A 21,387-nucleotide genomic window follows, 5' to 3' on the forward strand; every position below is an offset into this window, starting at 1 on the left:
AAGAATTAGATAAATTTTTGATCTGTGGAACTATCTTAGAACCACGCATAAATAAAAAAAGACGTGTGGCACTCGGACCCTGCCGCGGTAAAGCTATTGCATAGCATTTTGTATCAACTTATGCAATTATAATTATTTATTTATTTTATTTATGCAGTATTTCTTTTTCTTTGATATTAATTCAAGTTACACTTTTTAAGCGTGGTGACCGATAAGAAAACAAATTTTTCTTTTATTAAATAAATAAAAAGTTAATATTGTTTAGAATATTTTTATTATTTTGCAATACATGTGGGTTTTATTATCTTACAGTAGCTGTTGGTTATTCAAGAATATTTATCATTGAAACTTCATTACTGCACAATTTTCGTCTTTTTCTGTAAAAAAAAATGATGAAATCGTTAAATTAAATAATATTGAAGCATATATTACAATTTGTTTTTAAATAAATAAATAAAAAATATTATTATTAAATCAAATTACATATCCATGTAAGATTTTTCTGCATTATGTTGACAAAATTTCCTTTGACGTTCAGCATTTGATTTTGGTACTGTTTTTATTATTTTTTCATTTTTCTTCAAATCTTTCTGACGCTGATAATATGCCCTTTGACGTGCATTAGTTTTTTTCTTTTTAGCTCTTTACGCTTTTCTTCTCTATAAAACGAAAATATCTAGGTATAAATAATAGGTATAAATAATTAGGTATAAATAATGTAATGACACACCAAAACAAAATTATTCATTTATAAAAAAATAACAATATTAAGAAGTGATTGTCGAATTTCGCGCGATGTACATTTATATAGATATAATATCATATATACTTTTTCTGCGCGGCATTCATGTGCATTATCTATACACCAAAAACAAAGGTACTGAATAGTACACGTGCTTGGTTTGATGGTTTCTGTTATATACATAATGAAGAATGAATTTATATATATATATATATATATATATATATATATATATACATATTGATAATCTAAATTGAGAATTTAAACTATACGCGTGTGTGTGTATATACGTGTTTGTGTGTATAAAAGAGGGCTACTTTTAATATCGCTCATTTTAATATCAAAAACTTAGGTTATCTTTATAGCAGTATTATATTTTCAATTCAAAATTAATACTGCATTTGTGATAATAATAAAATGTATGTATATAGAGTACTCACTCATTTTCTTTCACTATTTTTTCGTGACTTTCTTCATTAATAATAAATGCACTTTGTTCATTAATATTCAAAACACTTTATACACAAATTTTTCAAGTACAGCTATTCACTGTTGTACATAAATACCTATATACCTATATACTTTCTCATAAACAGCTGCTTATGTATTCGTTCGATTTCGGAGCAACTCGTCTCGATTCGTGCGAGTTTCGTAGAGTCGTACAATACGTCTAATCGCACGCACACAACGCCGTGTCGAAGACTGCCGAACTGAAATGACGTTAGACGATGCACGGCCTTTAAGCCACACCTCCGTGCCCGTCGGAGTGGGGAGCGTGAGGTTTTTTCGTTACGGAATTTCTGGATTCGGTCCCCGCTCTCAAGGCCCGCGATAGAAGCTATGCAATAGCTTAAAACCGGATAATTTTTGATCTGTGGAATTATCACCAAAACCACGCAACTAAATAAAAACTAAAACTTAACAAAATGCTCAGAACTTATAAGCAAAAACAAAAACAGAGACTGGAAAACTAAAAACAGAGTTACGGTATGCCATGGTGTCGCTCAGTGTGTAGGTTTATGGAGAGAGGGAGTGGTCCGGGTTACATCATTCCAAATTCATGTAGATTATCAGTGAATTTGCAATTTTTATTAAACAACAAATAATCTAAAATCTCTATTGAACAGTTAACAAAATCCTGTAGCTTCGCACAAACAATTCAAAATAATGAATCTAATAATAATGGAATTACTCTCTGACGTCAATTAGACGACAATTGGTTTAATAACTAAACATATTTCTTATAATTATTTATAAAGTAATATTAACAATAAATCGTGAACATGCCTCTAAACTGTTACAATATCCTCATAATTCTCTCAGTTCTTAAATATTTTCTTTAATTAAAACAGTAGCATCATATCTCAAGACTCTGACTCGAACTCAATTAATTATTGATAATTATAATAATTATTCCATACCTGATTACTACTGGAATAAAATATCGAGTAACGTCTTACACTGTTTTAATTAATACTTCTGTAACAATACTCTTGATCTGTAGCTTTCCGCAATGCCATGAACTGTAACGCCATTTCTGGACACGTCTGCTCGCTTCGAGCGACCAGAGCTGAATGCTCACGTCCGTACTCTTCGAAGGTCTCCTTCGACTCCTGTTTTCTCAATAACCAAAATCCAAAACTAAATCTTATCATTATCTATAACTGACCTCTATATTCTAAATCCATAAATCAATTTCCAAACTCTACTATATCGGTAACTGGAGGCTTATACCTCACCAAACGTACTCACTAAACCTGACCTTGAGTATGGATATCCTTGGTAGTTGCTCTCCTGGAACAGACTTCAGCTGGGATCGTAAAACTTAAAACTAAGTGACCTATGACTTCCTCAGCGGTACATGTGGTCATGACTTGTCCTCTGAGGCCTGTCAGACAAAAGCAATTAAAAATGACCAAACGGCTTCCACAACAGCAACGGTCACAATATTACTGTTGAGGCCTGCCAAACCAAAACTCAAAAACTGATCCCAATCTGCATCCATCAGATTCCTTTTATACTGGAGCGCTAACATTTCAGCTAGACCTATGCAATCTACCAAGAAGTCTCATAGGGATAGAACTAAGTTCTATCATCAGATGATACCGGGTGACTAACTCAATTCCCGCTCCACGGTAACACTGACTTCTCCACATACTCAAAATTCCAAACTGTAAACTAAAACTCAAACTTTATCATTATCTCAAACTTTCAATCTCACACATATTCCATATTTTATTTCTGATTCAAAATCTTTACTATAATTTTTCTTAACAAAAAACCTATAACTGTAGCTAAACGTTACTCCATATTTAATTCTTAAACTATAACTTAAATCGAAAATCTGTATCAAAATCGTTAATACCTGTACGCTAAATTCTAAGTCTTGAGTTTCCATGCTCGTAAATACAGTAAAAATCAGTTGGTGTTTGTGACGTTCACTTTGATTTGACCCCCATACGAAAAATAACGTCACAACATGTATATAGATGCATGTAAAGTTGCTAATTTTAATATTAAATAAAAATGTAACCTAGGCTGAGGCATTGGCCAATGGTCAGCTGCCAAGGCTCGGCTTGACTATCAAACCATAGGGTCTATTCAGGTTTTAGAAAAAAAGTGAGGGAATGATTTTTTTTTTGACCCATATAAAACTTGAATTTTCCAATTATTTCTTACTCGGTACCTAATGAAAAGTGTACATACTGTTAAATGTACTATTTCTAACATAAAAAATTACCAAAACTAGTCAAATTTATAGAGCACAATAAATTAATGATATAATATTATTTAAATATTGAGTTTGGGACACGATGAGGGAAAAATATTTGAAGTATTCAGTTACCTGCTATTTGTTATTGTGAAATTAAAACACCTAAGTAAAGTATGGCACGAGCAGCCTCAGTAGTATAGTTTACGTGAAAAAATACAAAACTTACAATACAACGTTAATAATATACAAAACTGAGTATGGACACGATTTTCGCAAATTCGTGAAAACTACTCATATATATACATTAGGATGGTCCTTATTTTGGGTATTTCGGAATTTTTTTTCACGATAGTCCTAAATCGGTTCTAAATAAATAAAAAAAAAGTCCTATCAATTCACAGCTCTTAATTTTAATATTAACCTAGCCCCACAGCAGCCAAAGTTTTGAATGGAAAATACGTGAATTTTAAACCACTAATGGTTTTAGCCAGCTTTTTAATGAAGTAATTTTTGATGCAATATCTGAAACTTGGCACATATATTGCTTATATTGTAAGGTATGAGCTTGTAACTTACGATTTCTTATTCATCATCAATTTTCGGATGTCAGATTCATCAAAATTTTACTTTTTACTGGATTTTCGAAATTTTAATTAAAAGACTTAAAATTCACATAATTCTGGAAAATTTCTTTCCTACATTGAATGTATGCAGTTACATTTTCTACGGATGGAAACGCAGCTTGATTGCAAGTAGTTATGGGAGGAGGGGGGGGGGGGTAACATTACATTCTTCTCCACCGACCGTCGGTAAGTGACCGCATACAAGCGCCTTTACTAAGATTATTACCTTGAGCGCTGACAGATGGTGTCATCGGCGGTGGATGTCGATTTGTGATGTCGGCGGTTGATGTTAACATGAGATATCAGCGGTGAATATCAAAATGTGATATCAGCAGTGGATATCAGAATGTACTATTAGCCGTAGATATCAGAATTTAATATCGGTGGCGGACATTAATGATTGACATCGGCAACGAATATGCGCACGTTATTGCAATGATAGACTGTCTTACCATCGGTTGATGAGTTGGGCTTCACCTTTACCATCGGCCGGTAAAGCAGGCATAATAATAATGAATTCCAGAATACTCTCCATTCTAGTTTGCCATCTTGGTTCTTCCAACTTTTTTTTTCTACTATTTGCGTATTATTTTTGTTTCCGACAGTTGATAACTACAATTTTCGACCACTGGTATGGTAATTGGCTGTTTAATCGGCGACCGGGTGTTGACTTCCTGAAAAGCGTCTGCGTTGCGGCTTATCGGTAGTGTAGCCTTCATTTTATCCGTTGCTAATGAGAAAACGTAAAAAAGGCAATTCGAAGCATTTTTTTTTATGTAAATTTTTGCAATAAAAATCTTATATTACGTCATCCTAACCAGTCTTGACTTGTTCTTTCGATCAATTAAGTGTGAGTAAAGAACCTTTTTGCTGACTATTAGTTCTTTATCTTCAGTCGTTTATTCTTATTCTTTCGAATCACTTGTGTTTGTGTGTGCTCTCTCTCTCTAAATGGATCAATTAAGTGAAGACGAACTGGAATATATAAAAAATCATCCACCATACGCTGTGTTTGAAGCTGAATTATTACAACGTTATTTCGAAGAACCGATTCAGGACTATATTAAAAATTTTGTACGTGACTTTCATCTTCTTTGAGATAATTGGAATATTTTCAAATCTCAACGTGAGAAGCAAGCGTGTCCATACTGTTGCGCGTTAAAAGACTCTGTGAAAAAACTGTATAAAAAATTTGAAAAGTTGGAAAAATTAGCAGAACGCATCGATAAAAAAAAAATAAGCCACAATGGATTTCATCATTGATTTCGTTGGGTTTGAAATGCCTGATAAATCATTCGTTGTAAAAGAATTGTGCGTAGTAGATATAGCGAATATTAACTTTACACAAGGTATATATGAAAGTAAACATTTTCTCTTCCAACCACCATTAGAGTACGATGGAGTAATCACAAAAGAAAGTGTTGATAAGAGTGGTTGTGGCCATGGAATTCACTGGGACTCTGGTAAAATACGATCAATTTCTAAAAATAATAAAAAAATTGGTGAGCACAGCAAATTATTTTTTTGTCGATGGAAAGCAACAGGATAAATACGGAGATTATGGAAGATAACTTAACACCAATAATCGATATTCAACTAATGAGACATTATTCATTTGAAAACGTGGATAACTATCAGAAGGAAAAATGTCCATATGAAAGCATTCATCGCCGAAGAACATATTCATGTGCCTGCCAAAATGTACAACTAAAGCGTTGGTTTTTGGATTTCTGGGGAAACGAACCATCGTACGAAAGATCCGTACAAATTTATTATCAATTTTCTGATTTGAAAAAAATGCAAAAATGTGATATCGCGTGTCTCAATTATCACTTCCTTCTACGTTTTGCAAGGACTCAAATGCGTCATGTGTGGGATAAATTATTATTCGAATTACAGAACAATGATAAATTAAGCGATTATTTATTTTGTATGGATCATTACCCAGTGACTGGAGGTTATTGGGATATCTGTGGAATATGGCTTTATCCATACCGAAAAGATTGCCCTAAATGTTAAATGAATAAATAATAATATGAAAAATTATATAATATTCTTATAAGCAAAATGTATTGTACAAGATTATTAATTAAAAATTATATAATATTCTTATAAACTAAATTTATAATTCAAGGCTATTAAATAAAAAACATTTTTCATCTATTAAACATTTTTATTAATCTTTCATTATATCATTATATTTTTTTAACATTATAGGTTCAATAATATCGATTAAGTTATTTATTCTGCGTTTGAATCTTTCTCTATCTCGAGCTGCTTGTTCCCATGGACCTTTTCTAGCTATTTCGTACGCATAACTTCATGCAAACATATAATGTATCGTTGGCGTTAAATTAAATTCCACCACCATTTTTTTTTTAGATTAATTTTCTTACAGTACTGCTTATAGGGTTATACTCAAAAATCCGATCGTGAATAACTAGACAGTGTCACGGCTGCTACATTCAAAAATTTTTAATTTTTTTTTCTCTCTCTTCCAAAATAAGTACACACTAAAACCTCCTGTACGTAAACCTTTTTATGTATAACGCCAACTTACTGACGCCAGAAGTCGTACCGGACAAATATACCTACCTGAGCGTTGTCAACGCTTTAAAATTAAGTCGTATTGTACTAATGGACCACGCGTATTATATATTTCTCTTTCTGGAAATTTCATCATTTTTACTTAACGTACTTTTAAAATTTATGTATCCGTTCCCATTTAACTAATCTAAGCATAGAAGCGGTAGTCTTCTTTGATTTTTCATCTTAAACCTATAGACCACCCAACTCATGCGCACCTGCATGTGATTCTTGGAAATTAGAGAAAGCTAATGGAAACCTCCAAATTTATGGTTTCCTACACGAGCATGCTCAGCGACAGAGTGGCGCCAGGTCATCAGCCTACTTTAATAGTCAAAATCTGTTTCCCAGGGATCACACGTGTGCATGGGCCTAGAACTTTCGGGCGAGTCCGAGTCCTCTCGTATGGGAAACTGGTTACCACCACTTTTCATATGCGAGGATCATATAAAAAGACCATGGACTTTAGCTCATTAGTTCTTTTGGGAATCAAACTCTGAACCTCACCGAACTCCGGACACTTGACGGTGTTCGTGGCTAGAGGATTGATATCCCGATTGAGCATTCGGTCACGTGAGCCCAGATCATTGGATCGGTCCTTGATCGTCGTAAGCACTCGTATAATCGGTATATTATTTTCTACTAGCTTCAGAAGCATAATCAACGCGATATTAGCGTATAGCATCCGATCACGTGAGCCCAGATCGTACGATTGGTCCTTGATCGTTGTAAGTCGTGAACTAATATCAACCGTTTAGCACCGGTACAGCATTGATTATCTTCATCTTATTATAATCCATTTAATTTCATTCATTTTATTATTTTTATATTGAAATATACCACGAGAAACGTGAAGAATCAAAGAATATTTTACCGCGATAAATGCGAAGAATTTGAATAATATTTAGAAATATTTTTTCCGCGAAAAATACGCGAAGATTTTATAAATTTATATTACCGCGAAGACGCGAAGAATTTGAATACATTGAAATTATTTTACCGCGAAAAGCGCGAAGACCTTCATTTTAATTTAACCTACAGAGATTTAAAAACGCATAATCATTGAAGCTTATACAACAAGGTAGACTAAATAAATAAATAATTCGATAAATTTAAAATCACATTAATTGACCGCGAGAACGCGTCGTGAATAAGTGTCCTGTGTAACTGCTGACAGTCTTGACACCTCACCAAAACCTGTTTAGGGTAAGTTTTTGAATATTGTAACCATTGTTTGGTATTTTTATTTTTATATACTCTGAAATAATTGTAACCCATATGCATGAAACATTTGCTTTTATATTTACTATTCTTTATATTGCCATTCGTAACCCCTTTTGTATTTTGAGAATATTGAGTCATTTAATAAATAAATACTCGTTAACATAAAACATTTGAAAAACATTATTTATCAGACAATTTTACTTTAACAACGAGATAATAGCTTCACGAGGCTTTTCGGCAACCCACCTTCCTTTATCCCTTATTTTACTACCTGTCTAGCCGCTCAGACCGATAGTTCACAGTAGGGGGTACACAATCTTACGTTTACCGCTCGACGTTTGATTGTGAAATTAGATCAGTCACATAATAAATTGGAAATCGTTTTGGGTTTTATCAATATTGTCTTCAACAATATTGTGTGGGCGCGAATTAAATATAAAATAGAATAAACTGAGCATTTGGTCACGTGAGCCCAGGTCATAGGATCGGTCCTTGATCAATGTAAGTACCTTTTTATTCACTATACTTTATACGAATATCGTACCTACGCCCATCACGATCTCCAATCGTGACAACAGTAAGCAGGTGGAAATAAAACTGCTGACTCAAATTCTATCTACTGGTCCAGACTTGATCGCTTCGTTTTGCTTAGAGCAGTCAATAACGCACAGTGGCGCGTTTTTCCAAAAATTTTATCTTTGCCAGCAGTGGTTCAGTTTCTTTGTCGTAGTATGAAGACTGAAAATCTGTGTACATGCTATACAATAGCGCATACTGATTTTGATCGATCATTAAATTAAGATCTCCATAAGGATAGCTCTGTGAATTTAAAAATAATTTTATATTTCTAATGCTACAGTGGTCAAATTGACTAGCATTTTTTCTCGCATTTTTTCTTGCTGATTGGAAACCAAGTACTACATAGCGTGGTTTTTCAAGCTGGGTTGATGTTTTGCCAGCCCAGATGTGTCTTGGTGTTGCAGGTAAAAGTGAATATTCATACAACTCCCAGGTTCGAAAACTAATAGGGATAGATGGATCATCAGTAATATAATGTAACACTTGAATTCTTTCTTTATCTGGTAATGTGACGTATGGAACTATCCATTCAATTTTTGTAGTGTAATTTTATCATTTTCTGTATTCAAAATGATTAAAACTAACTCTAGCTGAACATTTATGATAATTTTTTGATAATCTTCAGCAAATCAACTCAGTAAATTCAGTGGTATCAAAATATCAAAATAACCAGCTGCGTCGATTATTTGCGTATTGTCGTTAGACAGCCAACCTACACTCTCTAAAGCACTTAATTCACTGCGGCTAAATGATAAATATCCTTTCATGAGACTTGTAATGCCAACATTCGTATTTCGATCAGTTCCAACACCATTTATAAATAAACGTAATTCTTTAATCATATGACAAATTCCCATGTTTACTAGTCTCGTAGTTTCAGCAACTGCAGTACCATCAGTCTTCGTAAATTTACCAATTATATGTAATGCACTTTTACTTGGAAGTATGGATAAATTTTGATTGTGTATAGTAATTCGAACTTCATCGTTGTTATTCAACGTTGATGATGCATACGGTTGATGTGACTTGACTTCTGAATGTTTAAGATTGTCGCCGTCGCCGCCATGTTCGTGTACACTCGAAACAACAAAAGTAAACTTTTATTTTTTTAATTTTCCACGTAATTTTAATCCTAGGCTCTGGAGAAATTGAATGTTCTGATGTGTTAGCGGTTTGTAGGGTCTCCGGTGACTGATGTTCTTTGACCATGTTGATGACTTTTTATAGCCACTACCGCTTTTTGTCTCCAGTACAATACCCATTATTATTATTATTATTATTAAACAGATTTCACATGTAATCTTATAGTTATAGTTTCACCTCTAAAGTTTGCTAAATTTCCATCCTGATCTACTATCCGTAGTCTTAAATTATGTATAGCATCTTCGGAGACTGGAAGGTAAATGATATGTGATGGTAATTCAACGATCTTAAATCCTGATGGCACACCCGGGAAAAACTCATGGATAGTATGAACTTTACATTCATTAATATAGGCTCCAGACGTGATACTACACTCAATTCTGAGAACGTTGAGCTTCAAAATTGTCACCGGTAAATTCGATAAGTGAGTTTTGTTTGGTTCAAGCAAACGATTTGTAAAACCCAAAGGCCGACCAATAGAATCGTTAGGTATGGAATTTACAATCTGATCGCATTTGATTTCACTTCATAATTAATTATCGTTTGCTTTTATGCTGATACTTACTTTTGGTAATGTCTTCTGTATATACTTTTTCAATATCACCAATTTCATAACTCCCTGTAGGTATCACCACAACTCTCTCATCAACTGAACCAATAATTTCTGCACCCTTTTCAGTCCTAATCCGGGGTACCACATCTGATACATTATTACCCTGCACATCTCTCTTTCTTTGCTTTTTAACAGGTGGCGAGATTACATAAAATTTGTTAGCTCCCTCATCAATGTTAGGTATTGAATTAAATGTTAATAATTCTATCAATCCTAGAACATAATTTTTTTTCGGTGACAACTCAATTGGAGAAAAATAATTGGCCTCCAACACCGAGGATGTACCCGACAACGTTAATGTATGCCACGATTGAAGTGAGTGAAGGCGACGGGTGAAAGGGTAATTTTGAACCTATTATTTAATATCAGAATGCCGATTTTCCCCTTTCTATAACTCAGCCAAGGAGTTCGATTGAACCTCACGTGGTTAGTGTGAGAATATAGGGATTTAAGCACCGATTATTAATTAATAGATTAATGTATGAAATTATTTTTATTCTGTCATCCAACCAAGGAATTACAGTCACGTGGCTGATATAAGAATGTTATAATTTCGTGTTACTTTACAACTTATTTGTCTATTTGTACCGAGCGGATGTACTATAGAAGGTCCCGTTCAATGACCTGCGTGGCGTTAGGGTAGGTCAGGGATTTTCTAAGCAAGAGGGATATTGGGTCGATGAATATGGGCCCTCGAGAAGACCGTGTTCTTTCTCTGTCTTACTTTAGAGTTACTATGACTTAAATTACCAGCACTCGAATGCCAGAGAAAAGGACAGTAAATAAAAAGACAAATGTATACAAAAAAAAACATGTGTAGTTTATTGACAGATTTAATTTTACAAAATATTATAATAATGAACTTACCCCAATGGGTTGATATACCTGCACACACACTCACTTCATATTCACCAATTTGAATCTTGTGTACACAGGAGTTTACAATGTTTTTACGGTTTTATCGAGATTTACAGATTAAATCTTTTCACGAGAATGCTATGCACGCTGAACCGATAGGCCGGCTTTGCTTTCTAGTGAATTTACGATGATATATATATATATATTCTTTAAATGATTTTTCTAAGAAGTATTAACTATTCCCGAACAAGGACTCCGATTGCCTAAGCGGTGGACGTCACGTAAAAGAGTTTAGTTAATTTTATCGCGAACTCAAATGATTTTACTCTAGGTATCCAACCTAGGAGTCCAGATGCCTAGGCGTAGGACCTCACGAGGAAAGGTTTTAAGAATAAAATTCAAGTCGCGTAAATTATATTTTAAATAAAAGAATCGAGTTGCGATTATCGATCTAGGACCCCCGATTGCCTAAACGTGGAGCGTCACGAGAACGAATTTTGAAATCGACTCAGTGAGTCTTACTCGTGGATGAATCCGATTATCGATCTAGGACCCCCGATTGCCTAGGCGTGTAGCGTCACGAGAACGAATTTTGGATTCTTACTCGCGGATAGATCCGACAAGGGTTTTAGTTGCGGCGGTAATGACTGACTTTGATTGTTTTTCCGGGGTTTTTATATGAAAAAGTGTGAAGGAAAAGTGGGGCCGAAGATGCCTCTTGCATAGGTTAAAGACGAAGAAGACAATAATATATAAGGGTTTGATTTCTTTTAGACAGCTGAGAATGACATTTTATTACGGGAGTTCTTGGAATTTTGTAGTAAACAGGATGTAAATAGAAAAATAAGTCCGTGGTGTACTGCTTAAAAATAAAGTAATGAATATATGATGACATTTATGATCGATATATTACATACTCTAGGAAAATATAATTTTAAAAATAATACAAAATTGAGATGAAAAATCTTTAGTGATAGGTGAAGGAACGGAGAGGTTCTGTGGGGGACCATATAAATTTTTAGAGACTGCGTGTCTATGATGACATTTATTATCAATATTTTAGGTGATTCCGAGAAATGTAATTAAAATTTAAAATAGAAGAGCTTCCTATGGTGGAAAAGGGAAAAGTAAGAATCCGCGGTAGACCGTGAGACTCTGTAAAAACGATGTTTCTCCAAAATATATAGTGACATTTATTACTGATATTTTGGACACTTCTGAGAAATGCAATTAAAAATTAAAAATAAAATAAAATTAGAGATAGATTTCTACATTGGAAAAGAAATAGTAAGGATCCGCGGGAGACGTGAGGCCCATTGGTAACAGATGGTTAAAATAGAAAGGTCGTAAAAATTTGAGTCGAACTAGAACAGGGAAATGTTTTGACAAATTTATTGAGCCCTTTTCGGTGACTTTTATGATGACAAGGGACTCGCGGCCGCGGAAGATTCAGAGAAATCTTTTCGTGGGACATCTGGAAGACATTGAGTCGGTGGATTCTTCATAAGGGATCGGCCGTAGTGGTGCAGCTGTGCATAGAGAAGGAAAGACGTACTATTTTCTAGTTGCTTGTTCTTATCTACGTCTCTCTCTCTTGTAACTTGACCGCTCATACTCGCATACCTTTCTGTGGGAATTCAGAGCAAGCCCAAAATACGTCATAGATATCTATGTATGGTCAACGTACGCATACATAACACACACATATGTACAAAACTCGTGCACATATACGTATGTACGGATACCCCTGTATTATTGTATCTTTGGTGAGTGTGCTACGAATTCTCCAGGTTAATCCTTATAATATATATATATATATATATATATATATATATATATATATATATATATATATATAAAAAGAAAAATTAACGGAAAAATTACTGATCTTAAGGTTCAGTTGAGTGGTGACTCAGGTGTACCGATTGTTACATGTAAATGACTCAGCCATGACTGATATACTATAATTTGAATACCATTAATTTATAGTTGATCGTTTAAAAACTTAAGACAAAGATGACTGCAGATAATTGTATCAAACTCTTGATATCTTTTGTGGTTATATTTTACGCTACCAACACCGAGATATTCCATAAGATTCTTAGGTGGTTGCAGATTACCAGAACTATCGAAATAAATTACTCTATTGCCTATTTTCTTGTATGCCACCCAACGCGTTCCAGGTCTATTTTTATCATCAAGGTTTACAATAGCTGCTTCGTATTTATTAGGACCCGATTTTGGTAAATCATTTCGCATGAAAACACCTCGAAAGTACAGAATTTTCATTTCTTTAGCATATCTCAATAAATCGATATTTGTGAGTGCCCGGTGCGGTAGCTTTACTAGTTTTTTTTTTTTACATTTTTAACTCCCTTACCAACACGATATGGTCTTAAATATAAACCCATTCCACGTCTGTAAGGCTTCAAATATAATCCTTTACCCATAGCTATTTCTCCCATTTTAGAATTGTGACGTTTGCTTTCTTCTAACTGTTGTTTAGCAGCACTCGCATCATTAACGGCTTTCGCTATTCCGGCTGCACCGCCAGCTAATGCTCCTGTAGCACTAAGACCAGTAAACAGGGGTATGAGAAATGGAAGTACTCCACCAATTTTTGATGGTACAGGCAATACACGAGGGAACCTAATATTATTTTTTTCGCCACATTTTTTAACCTCTTGACGAGCACCTTGAAGAGCTGATTTTATTGGATTATCCCCAGGATGTATATAATTTTTTGCTGCCGTTACAATTTTTCTCAATGCAACTTGAGGTTTTTTCATTCTCTTACCCCTACTTTTCACCCGCTTCTCCCTCCTTTTCATTCCCTTTCCCGTCTTTTTCACCCTCTTTACCCTCACTCCCTTTTTCTTTAAACCCCTTCCGAATCTTCGCTTCATTTTCATAATTTTATTTACACTCCGAGCGGCAGCTTTTTCACCAAAAGTTGAGTCTCCCGCTTTTACACGTTACCAGGCTTTTTCAGCAAGAATTTTATCAGCTGCGTATCGTGCTTCTAAATTCTCACGATTCTGTGAGTACGCAATATCGTGTTCTTTACATGCAGCATCTAAAGGATTGATACCAGGATCACCACGAGCTAACCTTTCAGTCAACTTTGTACCTGGTCCCCAGTACTGATATCCCGGTATATGTAATTCAACGGGTAGCTCATTGATGATCCTGTTAAGTAAACCTTTACCACAAATTTTTTTACGTCTGCACTCCATCATAGCAACATAATCACTAACTTAATTTATATAAAAGATGCTACTTATATTTATATAACTGAGTCTGTGACATTATGGTGAACCATCAACATGGATTTAAAAAAACAAGAGGCTAAAGTACCGGTAATAAATTTTGATAAAATTTTTCAAGGTTCCGGGTTGGAAAATAAAAATAAAAGGCATGGTGCATTATTGCCCAACAGTTTACGCGCAATATTTTGTGAATCTTCATATTGTGGAAAAACAAATGCTTTACTTTCACTTATTATACAACCTAATGGATTGAGATTTGAAAATATTTATCTCTACTCAAAGTCGCTGAATCAACCAAAGTACAAGTTCTTGGAATCTATACTTAAACCAGTTAACGGCATTGGATTTTACCCGTATAGTGAGCATGCAGAAGTAATAAAACCCGAAGATGCAAAACTAAATTCATTAATGATCTTTGATGATGTGGCCTGTGAAAAACAAGATCATATTAGAGCATATTTTTGTATGGGTCGTCACCGGAATATTGATAGTTTTTATCTCTGTCAAACGTACACCAGGATTCCTAAACATTTGATACGTGATAATACTAACTTTTTGGTACTTTTTCGCCAAGATGAGATGAATTTAAAGCATATATATGATGATCATGTTAATACAGATATGTCATACAGCTTATTCAAAGATCTATGCTCGACTTGTTGGAATAATGATAAGTATGCTTTTGTAGTTGTTGACAAAGATAGTGAATTAAATAGTGACAGGTATAGAAAAGGATTCGATTCTTATATTAGTATAAATTAATAAGGAAATAGTGATTATCATCACACGCAATGTAAACTTGATTCTGTCAACCTGAAGCGTGAGGAGATAATAAAGCAAAGGGATATATTGCGTAAAATATCTCAGGCTAGCGATGCTATCCGACAGAAACATAAAATGTTAAAGTTGGGTAAAGATACCGCTGAGAAGGCCATGAGTGAGATGTTTAAACCAATAGCTACACCTTTGCAAAGTCTAGTAGACTTATCACCACCAACATCAAAACAAAAAATTAAAGAAGAGATCAAACAAGAGAACTCATCGTTAAAAGATTTAACTGAACATGACAACGACGATGATAATGATAATGAGAATTTGTACGATAGTATAATTTCCTAAAATAATACAGGTGCAAGAAGCAAAAATCTTGATGAGACAATTATATCGAGAACACCTACTTCAACAAGTACGCCAGCTAAGACGAGTGGTTTATCGAAAAGTTACTTAACTAAATTCAATAGTTTCAGTAATGAAATAGATTCACGGTATGGTGTACGTAGAAAGTTTAATAAATTATTTATCGCTGATTCTAATATTGCATTTAAGGATAATAAAATTATTGTTCAAGATAAATCGTATCCGATGACTTCTGGGCTACTAGAAATATTGTTTGAAAAGTCACCTATTGACTCGCTTGTCACACAGAATGACCGAAAGCAATACTTTGAAATTCCTGAAAAAACTAATACCTACAGGAAACACTACAAGGTCTATGGTGATATTTTTATAGATTCAACCCCAAAATTTGATAATTATATTGCTGATTTTCTCATTAAGTATGATTACGTATTATCCATCCGGAAGGAGAATACCAAATTTAATGATAGCAAGAAAGAAGAAAACACCCATAGACTATGTATATTGGGATGATCCTAATGAATTGCTTGATCGTCTTCGTCTTCTCATGGCTTCTTAAGGAGCTGGTAATCCGAGTCATACCAATGAAATAGTTTCAATTATCGAAGAGTTACGAGAGACTGATATTATTCATTAAGCTCTTATATAAATATTTCTTGTCATTCAAATACTGACCATTGTTGTGGATAGACTTATACAAAGAGTATTGATATTTTTGGACGTGCTTTACCATCAGGTGTAGGAATAGTTGGTCCACCAGGACGACCTGGCCGAGGATTTAAACTAACTGCTGATGGTAATTATGATATGAAAGACAAGAGATTGTGTCACGTTGTTGATCCACTAGAAGATAAAGATGCTGTATCTGTAAAATTTACACGTGAATTTATTCGAAAAGAGCTGTTATTGATATATGATACGATAACAAAAGGCCAGGCTGAAGTCATTTGACATTTGCACGCTCAAGTGGTAACATTAGAATCCACTGTTAGTAATTTAGAAAAAAATTATCTAAAATTGAAAAAAGCTGTATATGATAATATTCAACAAGTCACAGAGTTAGAGGAAAATATATAGACTAGAAAAAAAAATTGAGGATAAGAAGTCAGTAATAGCTTATGAGCTTTACAAACAGGCTCGCAGAAATTATCATTGTCGTCATGTTGAGATCCGGGGATTGGATGAGACTTGGTAAGAAGATTTAGTAGAAATGATACCGTATTCAACTTCCAATAAAGGTTATAAATACTTACTTACAGTCATAGATATCTTCTCAAAATTTTCTTGGGCAGTTCCTATCAAAAGTAAAAGTGCCAGTGATGTCACAAGAGCTATGAAATCTATCCTGCAACTAGGGCGAATCCCTAAAAATTTACATGTTGATCAGGGAAAAGAATTTTATAATAAAGAATTCAAGGATCTCATGAAGCAATATGGAATAAATTTATACTCCACGTTTAGCAACCTAAAGGCGTCAACATGTGAACGTTTTAATCGAACGCTAAAAAATAAAATGTGGCGAGAATTTTCCGCACGTGGTAATTATAAGTGGATTGATAAGCTGGAAGAATCGGTAAATTCTTATAACAATACCAAACATCGTACTATTAAAATGAAACCTGTTAATGTAACTGCTGAAAATGAAAAGCAGATATTAGAGAATATTTATAAACCTCGTTGAGTTGCAGCGAAAAAACGGAAGATTAAATTTTAAGTTGGTGATAAAGTTAGAATAAGTAAATACAAACATATTTTTAGAAAAGGATATACACCAAATTGGACGACTGAAATTTTTACTATCAAGACAGTGCAGAAAACTATAACAGGGCTATGCTGTTACTCTGGTCGTCCTTAAATTACCTTTTTAAGGGCGCCACTGGAAGGATTAAACGGTCTTCCAGAACCGGATCTTAATACTCAAGGTCAGTGTAAATTTTAATTGTAAGAGAAGGAAGAGGGAGGAAAATTTTATAAATAAACTAGATTTATTTATTATCACAATATTCACTTTTATTTAATTCACAACCTTGTAATTAAAACCTTATAATTTTCACCACTTATAACCTTTGACCTTAAACCTTATAACTTTATAACTTTATACCTTCTAACTATTAACCTTATAACTATTAAACCTAATACCTTTTGACCTTATAACCTTCAGACCTTATAACTATTCTGCCAATTACCTTTGGCGACTTAAGACTAAATTGCCACTACCTTGGCACCACACACTCTCACACACTCAGTTAAAATCATTGCCAACTACCTTTGGACTTACAATTTAAAATCGGTTACCTCCCGAATTAATTATTAACTATTCTATACATTTTAAAATTCATTTCCTACACACACACTGCACTTGAGTCTCCTGGACTTTTATCTCTCACACTGACTTTAAAATGGCTATTCCCGCCACGCACTTAATAAATTAATTAATTAATGTATGAAGAAAAATTATTATTATTAATTAGTTAATTTCAGTATAACTCCTTTCCAACCACTAAACATTATTTCTTCAATATAATACTGATCCAAATTAACGAGAATTAATATTTTAAGTTTTAGTTAGCAAAATCTCATCTCCGTTTTCGTTACTCGACACTCGACTTTTACTTTATAGATTTTCCTTTTTGTACTGAGTATATTTTTATAATAATTTTATTAACGAATTTTATTTATAATTTTAATTATTATTTTACTTTAATTATTAATTTTTTTATTTATATTTAATTTATAACAACGCGGACTAGAATGTGAAAAATTCTAGCTCGTCCTTCACGATCGGCCTAGACATTTCTACGCCGCATGTAATTCCGGCAATGGCCTGGAATTATAAGACGACGCCCTGGACCCGGCAATTGGGCCTGGACCCGGTTAGACAACCATCTGGCTTAATTTTTATTAATAATTTAATTTTATAACTAATTAATTATTGACTATGGGTTTAGACGCGGATTGCCCCGACGAACGACTACGTATTATGAATTAAATAAATATTCTGGCTTCGGCCTAAAATAATAAATCTAATTAATACCTGATTACTTTCTGATGTGGTGTGTTTTCCTCTTTATATTTCCACCGTCTCGTTCGTCGCGTCCTCCGGTTGTCTCTCGTCTTTCCTCCTGTTATTTCTCGTCTTTTGCGTCCTATTACTTTCCTTTATCACGTTGCTGGCTCCTTCACCTGCTTTTCCAAATAATTAATATATTGTTATTAAAGGTACCGTCTAACGGCCTAGTATCAATAATAGTTAATGAAATATCGCTTGGTTCCACAAAAGAATCCAAGTCTATAATTAATTAATTACCTGTATAATGGAGAGCGTCTTAACTTTTCGGCGTCTTGTCCGGTTGTGTGTCTCGGCCTGAGTTTTTCTCTTCACTTATAATTGAACACCCACTCGAGCGAATTCGGCAACTTCCGGAAACTTCGCCACCCCTACTTATCACTAAGTGGGACTGACAGACAAGCCCCTACGATTTCCGCGCGGGACGACAGTCGCACTCTACCCTGGATAACCCTGGGGCAGTGATAGATTATATCGACCGCGCACATGATAGAAAATCACGGCAACTGAGCGCGGAAAATTCAAAATTCCCTGTTACAAAACTAATCCTACGACATACAAACTAGTGGATTATCAAGATCAACCAATTGAAGGTGGATTCTATGAGGAGGAGCTGAGCAAAGTAAAGTATCCTGATGTGTATTTAGTTGAAAAAATTATTAAAAAACGTGGAAACAAATTGTACATTAAGTGGCTTGGTTTTGATACTAAACACAATAGCTGGATTAATAAATCAGACCTGTAAAAATTTTCATATGCGTGTTAAAATAAAAATGAATAAAACAACTTAAATATTTACAACACATTAATTTATAAACCGCAAATACTTAATTATTTACAATAAATTTATAATTTGTAATTTTGTTTCTAATCAATAATCATTTTATCATCATCATCATCACTAGTAGTTTTTGATTCTTTGTATCCCCAAGGTAAAGTATCCATTGAATCATCAATTAATTTTCTCTTATTATCATTCCAGCTTAGTGCTAACTTAATCTGTTTAATAGTTTTAACTTTATGTTTGCGGCTTCTTATTAAGTATTGATGTTTTGTTACATTAATATGTTCGAAAAGACAATTTTTGAAATCATCAAACATGATAGTCCTTAAAGTTGAACCCTTAACACCCTTCGCTCTTTTTTTAGCTTGATTATCATTAAAAATTTTAAACGCATATAGTTTTGCTCTTAAGCCAGTATACTCTTATTATTTTTCCATTGATTCCATCTTTCATCAGACCTATAACATTTTTATTCTTCAAAGGAATACCGTAAACATTATTCTCCGGATAATCTGAAGTATCAAATTTCTGGATATCACGTTTGACGATATCATAAATATTTGGAACCTAAAATTCATAAATTAAACTATCGGTGTCAGTGTACAATAATTTTGATTTATCATTTTTGAAGTTATTTTTAAAATAATTATAGTGGAAATCATAAATAAAAATCTTTGATAAATCGAGAATACTGAAACCAACATAAATTGGCTTATTAAAGTATACATTTTAATTTTTCATTTCAACAATTGCCATATTTTCATCAAAAATATTTAAACTATGGAAATTAGGTTTTGAAATTAAACTCTTAGCACCATGTTTACCAGTCCATGAATTTACTAATCTAACGTCTGTGTGCTTTCTAACATTTTCCATTGTCTTTCCGAAAACCGCGTTATTCATCAATTTATAAAAATTTTTCTCAAATTCATTTCTGGCATTTTTTCTACAGTTAGTATTTTTGTCAATGTAAGGTTTCAACCATGCTGATTGTTTAAATTTTAAAACTCGATGAACTTTGACAAGCTCCGTACCTAGCTCGAGACATTGCTGTAAGTTTCTAAAATGAATTATATATTTTTCTTTTGGATATAAGGTTGTCGCTAATTTTGACTGCTTACTGTCAGGAGGTACAAAATGTTCGGGACACAATGGTAAGTCTTCATGAAGAACATGTAATTCTATTGGATAATTCAAATCCACCTCTAAAATAAATCCTTCAGTTTCACTACAATTAAAAAGAGTTTCAATATTATCTTGTGTGCATTCAAAATTTTCTACCCATTCAAATGATCCTTACGGTAAAGACATACGCATTGCAGCTCCTCATAGATTGTTTACATCGAAATACATCAAGTACGATTCACCTAAATTTGGATTAAAATCATTTCCCATAAAACGATTGTTAGCTCGAGCATAACGATTAACACACTGCAATACACCACCTCTGATACCTTTTTCTGTAAACAGAATCATTTCTGGATCGTCTAATAATTCTAGCTCGACGCCTGTGTGCGTCAACGTAGCATCAAAAACAAGTCCCGGAGCAGTATAATAATGTAAAGGGTCTAACTCATATGTTTCATTGCAACTCTTACGGAAATTTTCAAATATGTCAGCTAATAATAAGACATCTGTTTTTAAATATAAGTCTGAATACTCGCCAATTGTTTTAATGTTGAATTTATTCCAAACATGTTGAGCATGGTTATAATCATCATCAGACACACTCTCATCATTAAGTTTAGAATAAAATAATTTTTTTTCAGGTAATTGCTTATCATCAAGTTTTTCTATTGAGTCGATATACTCATATGGAAATACACCTTTACGTGTAACTAATTTAAATTTCTTAGAATCGGGATAAAAATGCTGTGTTATATTTTTATCATCATCACTAAGATATGATGCTAATTTTTCTATACTAGAAGCCATGAAACGAGATGAATCAATAAATCTTAACTCAACATTTGTATTTTTGATAGATTTAGTAAAAGATATGTATTTTTCTTTATTTACCGGTAAAATTGTAAATGCACCATTGAAAAC

General features: G+C 33.6%; 1 protein-coding gene and 1 long non-coding RNA gene across 2 annotated transcripts; both read right to left on the reverse strand.

Annotated features, from left to right (window-relative positions):
- Positions 1-295: 295 nt before the first annotated feature.
- Positions 296-1,360, reverse strand: LOC128668260 (uncharacterized). The gene is made up of 3 exons (XR_008404015.1): positions 1,183-1,360; positions 484-659; positions 296-377 (listed from the first exon to the last, which is right to left on the reverse strand). It is a non-coding gene; the product is annotated as an uncharacterized LOC128668260 (long non-coding RNA).
- Positions 1,361-19,983: 18,623 nt separating this feature from the next.
- LOC128668238 (uncharacterized) lies at positions 19,984-20,804 on the reverse strand. The gene is made up of 2 exons (XM_053740710.1): positions 20,639-20,804; positions 19,984-20,566 (listed from the first exon to the last, which is right to left on the reverse strand). Exons 1-2 carry the CDS (start codon positions 20,653-20,655, stop codon positions 20,068-20,070), a joined length of 516 nt encoding a protein of 171 aa, XP_053596685.1. The 5' UTR covers positions 20,656-20,804; the 3' UTR covers positions 19,984-20,067.
- Between the last annotated feature and the right edge of the window lie 583 nt (positions 20,805-21,387).

This window comes from Microplitis demolitor, chromosome 7, assembly GCF_026212275.2.
Source record: "Microplitis demolitor isolate Queensland-Clemson2020A chromosome 7, iyMicDemo2.1a, whole genome shotgun sequence".
Taxonomy (NCBI): domain Eukaryota; kingdom Metazoa; phylum Arthropoda; class Insecta; order Hymenoptera; family Braconidae; genus Microplitis; species Microplitis demolitor.